General features: G+C 42.5%; 1 protein-coding gene across 1 annotated transcript in view; it reads right to left on the bottom strand.

Annotated features, from left to right (window-relative positions):
- Window positions 1-3,980, bottom strand: part of GKN2 (gastrokine 2) — a 5,740-nt gene extending 1,760 nt beyond the window's left edge. The window contains exons 1-4 of the mRNA XM_019545889.1: window positions 3,969-3,980; window positions 2,677-2,730; window positions 1,520-1,651; window positions 482-592 (exon numbers count right to left, since the gene is read on the bottom strand). Of these exons, the coding sequence (XP_019401434.1) occupies window positions 482-592; window positions 1,520-1,651; window positions 2,677-2,730; window positions 3,969-3,980 (309 nt within the window). The remainder of the gene's footprint in view (window positions 1-481; window positions 593-1,519; window positions 1,652-2,676; window positions 2,731-3,968) is intronic.
- Window positions 3,981-8,987: the final 5,007 nt, after the last annotated feature.

The following is an 8,987-nucleotide window of genomic DNA, read 5'->3' as shown; positions in this document are numbered from 1 at the left end:
CATGGGGAAGTGGGGGGGCAGTGGGGATTGCCACCCCCCAGTCCAGCAGCGCCTGCAGAGTCGGGGCTCTTTTTTTTTGAAGTGCCAGGAGCTGGGGTGGGTGGGACAGCCGTCGCCAAGCTGGGAGAGCAGGCAGGGGATGGGGCCTGGCTGATTTGAATCACCAAATCTAATCACTGTCCCCCAAATCAGCCAAATCCGAATCTGAAGTGAATACTAGCCGCTTCACACAGGCCTAATCTACATACCTAAAACTGCAGACCAAGCAAGCTATCCTCAGTCACTGTCTTAAGAGTGGCATTGCATGTGATCTTCCCTGGAAGTCTTAGCTTGCTACTTCTCTGTTGTCATTGCTGTTCCAATTATACTCCTAGGAACAGCACTCTACAGTATTATACATTGGCAACATTTTCTGTTTCCATCACACTATGTCTCCATTGCCCCTAACTTGTACACAGTACATGACACTCTAGAAATTCACCTCTCTCTCATAAGCAAGACGTCCGATCTCTTCCAGTGTTATGGTATATCCTTTCTCCATCTTCATAATAAAGCAGGCCCTCTGGGAAAACACCCTCATTGCAATGTATCCCTGTAAAACACAAGAGCAGGCTATTAAATTACAAGTTAGGGGGTGGGTCTACATATGCAATTAATTTGAAGCAAGAAACTCCAGTGCTTATTGTGCCAGAGTTTATTGCTCCCAGGTACATCGTTTGAACTTCCGCCTGAGACCACAACATGTTGAGCTGAGTCAGAGCAGCCTCTGCTAGCAGAGGGTCTAGGGGGTCAGCCTGCCATCCCAGAGCTGCTCCAACCTGTCTCAACATGCTGCAGAAGGGCAGTGTGGGACACAGGCAGCCCGCACACTGAAGCACCCTCATGCCCTAGCCAGCGCCATCAGCATCTACACATGCATTGTGACACACTAAATAACACCACCACAGGATAGTACTTGTGTTTATAAGTACTATCCTGCTGCAGAGTTAATGAATTTACTTCAGCCTAATAGCCCTGCACATGTACTGTGGAGCTAATTAGTCTACATCTCATGTAGACACACCCAATTTACTATTAGCCAACTGCTTGCTGGGTCTACGGAGCAGTTAAAGCATCTTGCGCTAGGCATGAATTCAAACCTTGCTTTGCAAGTGTGCCAAAGCCTACCCTTAGCCAACCTAACTATAAATGAATGATCCTGGCCATCTGGGCCAGTAAGGCAAAGGCAGCTGGACATCACTCCCTTATGTGCCACTAGCTACTCAGGCAGAAGTGGACCTTTGGCTTTGACCCAGTTGCTAATTCTGCTTATACTTTGATCTAGACTCTGCCCTTGGCTTCACTGATATAAATGTAAAGTGAACTACATGGACTGCAATGGGAGTTGCCCAGGTGTCAAAATAACCCATGATGCTACTGCTGATGATGCTGGTGCTGATATATTAAGGTGTTTCACTGGATTGAAACATATCATCCTAGAGACGCCTCTGTGCTGCAACAGGTACTTGAGTTTACTTACGTGTTTGTAATCAAAAATGGTGTCAGAGGAGCACAGCCCGTTACGGACATGGATGTCTGCAAGATCCCTTTCATTGTCGATAGTCACAGTTTGCAAGACATAGTTACGGCCAGGTGCTGTAATGCTGTAGATCTGGGTACAAAACACAAAATATTTTATCAGAAACTTCTGTTGCACTCAAAAATACAACAAAGAAGGAAGTGTTTTGTCTGCTGTAATTCCTGAGCTACCAAAATAAAAAAGATAAGGGTGAAGGGAGATGTGACTTTCTGTGGAATAAAATGGTTAGGGATTTACCATGTATCACTGGTTCCATGGTACCTGCCAGTGTCTATACTCTTACATCATGGCAGATGAAGGCTATCCCATGGTAACTTAACCCTCTTAAAATACTTACCATGGGATAAAGGCCTATATATAAGTAGGTAGTGCTGAGTGGTAAATCCCCATCTCCTTCTCTTTGCAGTAAACTGTTCTTACGCCCATAAGCTGAAAGAGCCCAATTCACAATTGCACTAAAGCCCCTTTACACCTCTCTGGCAGGGAAAGGAGGCCTTGGAGTAGGCATCAATTGCAGACACACTCATTTAAGCTTCCTTCACACTGTTAGAAGGCCAGAGTGTAAAGGCACATCAATCCCACTGTGTCTAGTTGCTATGTAATAAGGAAGGATTTAACAGTACATAAATATGAAGAAAAGGGGAAGTTGTTGAGAATAGTTACAACCTGAAGCAATGGTTGGAAAGTGAATGAGATGGGAAATAAATTAACACTTTCTTAATGGTAAATTGTACTGGGTTGCAGCTTGTATTTGCTTGGGAAGTTGCAAAGTTGCCAGTAATATATAGCAGGGAATAACTGTAAAGTGATGTGGTGGGATGGAAGGGACGATATTACAAGCCTTCTCCTTTTCTAGGTCCTAATCTTACAGCCAGGTTTCTCTGGATGTTTTGCTCACCTAAGGGCTGCAGAATTGGTTCTTTAATTTATGTGGTTGCCTGCTTTGGCAAAAAATGACTTTTTCTCTGGACTCAGCAATAAACATTTTGCTAGTTTCGTCATGGCTTTTTTCCTATTAGCCAATTTTCCATCCTCCCACTTTAGGAACATATTGCAAATAAATGGTAGGCAGTACACAGTCTTCCCAGTCTACTTACATGGTATGCAGCTGCCTGGGTCCAGAAGACTCCCAACACAGCAATTAGTGCAGCCTGAAAAAGAAAATAGCAGCATTCATATTTAATAGGAACAACGAGTACTTCATGCCAAGTGGACAGAGTTCAGATGAATATATATGGTCTTCTGAATTAACAATTAAGGGAAGCTGTTGTATTGTCAAGGCTTGAAAAATTATCCGCTGTGCATTACATGAAGACCATCGGAAGAGAATTCTGTTTCCCTGCTGTATTTGTATTCCTATTATGTTTTATTTTGTTTGTTAAACTGTGAAACTTTATAGCAATCACTTAATCCCAAAGGTAACCTGTGGATTTCATGGTGTACAAAAGTTTACTGAGCTATCTATTTACAATTTTTGTCCGATTTTTTTGGCCTTAGAAATATTAGGAACGTCCAAAAAAATCTCCTCTGAGTTTGTTGGTGAGGTTTCAATTTGTCAGCTATAATATATCAATAGAAGTGAAGGAGCATCAATTAGTCATTGAAATAGAATATGTATTAATGAAAATAAATCAAAAGCAAACTCTTTTAGAAATTCAGACTAGAAAACCTCCACATTTCCAGGGGACCTGTAGATAGGTGTGATTTTGAAATCCTTCAGAGTTTGGGAGTTTCAAGTCTTGCAAGTTTGATATTGCTTTAATTTTCCACTACATGGTTTCTAGCTGAAGAATCTGGTAATGGGCCCTGGCAGGGGCAGGATATGATGATGTATATCACAAGTCAGACCTGGTCCCCAGTCAGACGGGGGCCTGCTTTAGCCAAACAATATAGAGCCCATTCTACGTGTAAAAAATGAAAATCACCAAATACAGGAATAGTCATTTTCATTCCCCAACTCCTTGTTTGCCTTCATTTTTAGCTTTCTACCTGTCTCATACTTTCTGTTTATGTAAACATTTTTCCAATTTGGGTTTCTTCATCTTCTCATTTGGACTGGAAGAGGCAGGTTTTTTTTTTTAAATGTTTCCTTGCTATTCAAAAATGACATTGATCACTGCCATGTTGTTACCTCAATTCCCCTCAAAACATAAGTTAAACATAAGTTAGCTACAGAACCATCCCAGTGACCTCAGTGGGATTACTGCATACACAAGAAGTCAACCCTCCTGCGCTTACAAACGAGACATGAAACAGGTCAGAGAATTATTCAGACAGTTTTCACCTTACTTAAAACTCCTCCGTCTAGCAAAAAGAAAATAATTCACGTTTTTTACATAAATGTTCAGTTTTGTACCCTACAATGGCAATAAGGGACAAATATACTCACAAGCATGTTCATTGTTCGTCCAGATAAGAATGAGAAGTTGTGGACCAAATGGAAAAAAGCACTGAAACGGCGAACTTTTATATCTTGCTGTAGGTGTGGAAAACACTTGACAGCAATATCCTTTCTGACTCGAGCAGTTCCCTATCAATGTGACACACCATGGTAAACTGCTTTATCTGAATTTTGTGCCTTAGGCAGATAACCCAATCCTGATATGAGCACTTCAGTCAGCCCTGAAAAATGTCTAATTAATCACTTCTCAAATACCTATTATTTAATAACTAAACTGTGAGAGCAAACACCTGCTGGCTTAATCTTTTTAATACACAGCTATGATTTTATTTTGTCTAGTTTTCTTCGTTAACAAAAGCATGTAACACGGGAAAGGTATAATCTTCCTTTGTACAGCCAGATGCACTAACCTAGACAGAAATGTCTGCATCATCACAACCTACAAGTACAGGTAACAAATCAACGAATAGACCAACTTTCTGGGTACCACTTCCAAAAAAGTTGCAAATAAACTTTCAGATGTACACAGCTCCAAGCAAAGCTACTGGACTTAAATTGACTGAAATAGTCCAATGATAATTATGATACAAACAACAACAATGGCTTGCATACATAGGCTGGGTAAAACTTAGTCTCCCTTAGTACAAAAGCTGGGGCTCATGAAGTTCAGAAAGGTTATAAAGCGGAGCAGTGGCAGTGTAAAGAAGAGAATCATGGTTTCCAGGTTCTCATTTACTGCTGTTCCTTTCTGGTTCATTTAGGCCAATCACCCTCAAACCTTTTTGACCAATGGACCACTCTCGCAACCTTCAACATTTCCTGTTAGTCACTATTAAGCCTTATCATCACCTTTGAATGGAAAAGCTGGGGCCAGTGTGACTTGGGCACCAGCTTCAGACAACGGACCACGGACCACCAGTGATCTGTGGACTGCAGACTGCAAACCACTGATATAGGCCACACTGACCCACTTTACAGCCTGGTCATATAATGGAAAACGATTATATAAAAGTGACTTGTGCGTGCTACATTTGCTTTCTAGGATCTTGTATCAGGCAGCACAGGGGCATATGGCAAAAAAAAATATTTGCCTACAGGCACTGAGATGGACACCTCCTTAAATACACACAAATGAACACTGCTGCCAGATAATGCATTAATTCAAAGGGTGGAGACGTGTGTGCATATGTGAGCTTAGGGGAAGAGAATGTCAAGAATTTTGGCGCCTAGGGTTTTAAGCAGAAATGGGTTGAAACGATGTTTCAGGTAAGAGCTCTACTGGGTTATAAAAATGTCAAGATGCATGATGGAGAAGGAAAACTAGATTGATTTTCCTTCATTGCAGGATCAATGTAATCAGTTAATAGTATATGTGTGTTTAGAGTTCATTAAGTTTGGCAGATTCTTTGAACACAACTGCAGTAAAGTAGCAAGACCACGGCAATCAATAAAAGGATGCCAGAGGTCCCACGGGAGCAGATCCAGTGTCTACTGGAATCTTTTCGGGACTCCAGCAAATAAGCGTTGATCCAGATCCAATATAAAAGGTATAATAAACAGCCTCCAAAATAATAGTCTGTGATTGTAGTCTCCTGCCTCTAAAGCTGCATGCAAAGAAAGGTCAGGACAGACATAGCAGAGCTGTGGTGATGGGAGGGCTCCTGTATTTTCTGTAGATAAATAAAAAAACTTTGTTTTTCTGGTGTTTATTTGGCACTTTCCATGACCTGTTCTTTTCAGCATATTAAAATAATACCTTACTGCACCTCATTTAAGATGGGGGGAAAATAGTAGCATTTTTAGAACAAGTTTGTAAAACATAAAGCTAGGAACATGTCAGTAGCCATCGTAAATCGATCAACAGATTTAAAGCCATCCAATCATTTAAAAAGTAATGCAATCCCACTTTACTGCATGATGCCACTGCAAGGAGCATGAGCCATGATCCAGAAAATCACTTAGGCGTGCGGATGGCAGGAGAGGCTCCGTGCTGGGCTCCAGGATCCCCTGGGAGAGGCTGCGGCCAGCAGGAGAGGCTCCCCCGCTCTAGCAAGGATCTGAGCAGTGACGTGAGAGTTAAACTTTGCCCATTCTGTGTGATTTTTGAAGGTTTTGTTTGCTGTCCTGATGCACTACAATGAAACTGTACAATTTTACAATACTTTTGTACAGTTCTGGATATTTTCTACAAATTTATTTCAATTTATGCTTATTTCATTTTTCTAAGATTAAATACAAAATAGAAAGAACAAATTTCTATAACATAAATTATCTGTCCAAAAATCAGTCTGCAGCAGCATGTCTCTGCAAAAAAAAAAAAAAAATCAATGAGAAGAGGATAAATAATACATACTTCTATTTTATACTGCACAGCTTTCCACTAATGCAATAATCAAGGATACAGACATGTATCAAACGAACGACAAATAAATAATATACCAAATATATGTCAACGAGGACCAAACTGATGTGATGGGTCTGATTAGATTAGAATAGAAAAGCTGCCCTTATCAACCTTTGTCAAATGATAGTAAAATGACAGGCACACTGGAAATGCTCATGACAAAGAGATCTTAGAGCCTGACAAAACCTTGCAGGCACTGAACATTGGTGATAGAGGTGAAGTCCCAAAGGCACACTTCTCCTCCACTTGACCTAAAAGTCTAAAAGCTTTAGCTAAACTTTCCATTTAGCAGTAAATCAGGGGTGGGCTCACAGTCTTTGCCTTTCCATATATCTGAATCAGATTATTTTGTTCTCACCTGTTATTCTCCAGGCCAGGCTGGTAATACCGTGAAGAAGAATGTAAAAAACCAACAAAAAAACCCATGGATTTATTAATGTCTCTGATATTTTTTGAGGGCGCAACTTGCCTGTAGGTTCTGACAATCCCATACCACTACAGCGGTGGCTTTACTTTCCATTCCCATAACCAAAAGGAGAATTCACCCTATTATTTAGTGTAACCACTCACTGCAGGTAATTTTTTTAAGGATCTGGAAAACAGAAAGAAGGATAGGCTTTGCATCATTTTAAAGCTAATCTCCAATAGCCAACACATTCCAGTGCATTAAACTAACACTACTAGGATATCAAATCAACCAAGTTAAAATGGAGAAAATACATATATGAAACATCTCTTCTAGTGATTCATGGTTTTCTCAGGCAGTTTTGATAAATATTTGCTTCTTCCAGAGGATATACGTTAATGTTGGGAAAGGAAAGCACATGGCACCACCTCAAAAATCAACAAAATATACAGCACCCACCTCCATACTTAATTACTTATGCTTGAGCAGGACTTGGATTTGGGGCTGGAGAAAAGGCTGAGGCCTGGATTCTTGAACTGCACCTAGCAAACTGGAATTGCTGTAGTCTGACCACCGGTAGTAGCTACACTGATAGTGTATTAGACCATGACATGGGGATGTTTACTCCGGGAGCCACGCAGCCTGGTGTTTCATTCCCCAAGACCAAGACAGAATCAGGCAAGATTTGCCACGTGAAATAGTTAGAAATCAAATCATTTGAGACTATTCCTCACAACTTTGCAATATATGTATTTCTGGTTCTGCTTGAAAACAAGATATGGAAAGAAATGTGGACAATTCTGTGACGGGCTGGCGGGCAGTGACTTAGCCCAGGGGGCTTGAAGGGGCAAAAGGTGATTGGAGGACTTGGGATTCCCTTTCCGCACCAATCAGGCCCCAGAGACCCACCCTCCGTGTCCCCTATTTGCCCCTTGGGTCACCTGGAGGGGGATAAAAGGGGCAGCGCGGCTGACTGGGGAGACCAGCGAGGGACTGCAAGGAAGGAGTCTCAAGAGCTGGGCCAGCGGGGCAGGAGCACTGCCCCAGAAGAGCCTGAAGGAGCAGGACCTGCCGACAGCAGTGGGACCCTCAGCAGCACGGCGTGCAGCCAGCAGGAAGGGCTCCGTGCTGGGCTTCAAGATCCCCTGGGAGAGGCTGTGGCCAGCAGGAGAGGCTCCCCCGCTCCAGCAAGGATCTGAGCAGTGACGTGAGAGGTTCCCAGCTCTGCTTCCAGCTCCTCCATCAGAGGCCAGGCAGCTGGATGTGAGGCTGGGGTCCCAGGAAGGTCAAGATCCCCAGCAGCTGGGAGCAGCACCCATGTGTGGTAGAGTTTCTGCCTACCCTGTGGGAGATCCAAGTTCAAGCCCCAGGTGGGGTGAGTGAATTAACAGGGAGCAATTCTTCTTGCAGTGGAAAGGGCCTATTGTGCTTTCTCCCCCTCCAGGTACCTAGGCCCTGTATTTCCATGTCATTTGACAATTTGCATTTTGTGCCTTTTATATTTCACCAACCAGTATTGTTTGTTCTGCTGTTTGTGTTTTACACTTTGGTTAACCCTGTCTTTTGTCAACTGGATGAATATGTCTGTGATTGTAAGTGTCTAACCTTTGTTGAATCCTGCCCCCTCGGGGCACTGTAGTGTCCCCTATACCCCCTGGTTTATACTGGTTATGTTCCCAGTATTGTTCTGTCATTAAAAGGTATATGGTTAAGTCCCCATTGGTGGTCTGGCTCTGCTCTCTAGGGGGAGGAGAGTCTCTACACCTCCCACAGCGCTTGTGCACCTGCTTTGATCCCTTCAGTTGGAGAGAGGGTACCTCTTGGAGCACCACCCGGGTTACAATTAACAAAACAAAAATGTCTTTGAGCCTCAGGAAAGGACCCACATGAGCTTTGCATTAAAGGGTCAGGTTGGTTCTTTACTCACCAATACACTGGTACACAAGGTATTTGCTGGCCCTAACATGCGGTATAGAGAGAGAAACTGTTCTGGGCCAAGTATTAAAAAGAAAACATCAGAGAACAGCACAGTACTGGCCAAGGAGTCATACCATGGATACAGGCATACCTCGGAGATATTGCAGGTTCAGTTCCAGACCACCGCAATAAAGCATTTCACACGAATTTTTTGGTTTCCCAGTGCATGTAAAAGTTATGTTTACACTATACTGTAGTCTATTAAGTGTGCAATAGCATT

Source organism: Crocodylus porosus, unplaced genomic scaffold, assembly GCF_001723895.1.
Source record: "Crocodylus porosus isolate Cpor-Errol unplaced genomic scaffold, CroPor_comp1, whole genome shotgun sequence".
NCBI classification, from domain to species: Eukaryota; Metazoa; Chordata; order Crocodylia; family Crocodylidae; genus Crocodylus; species Crocodylus porosus.
The sequence above is the reverse complement of the archived record's forward strand: the minus strand, read 5'-3'. Positions and strand labels throughout refer to the sequence as shown.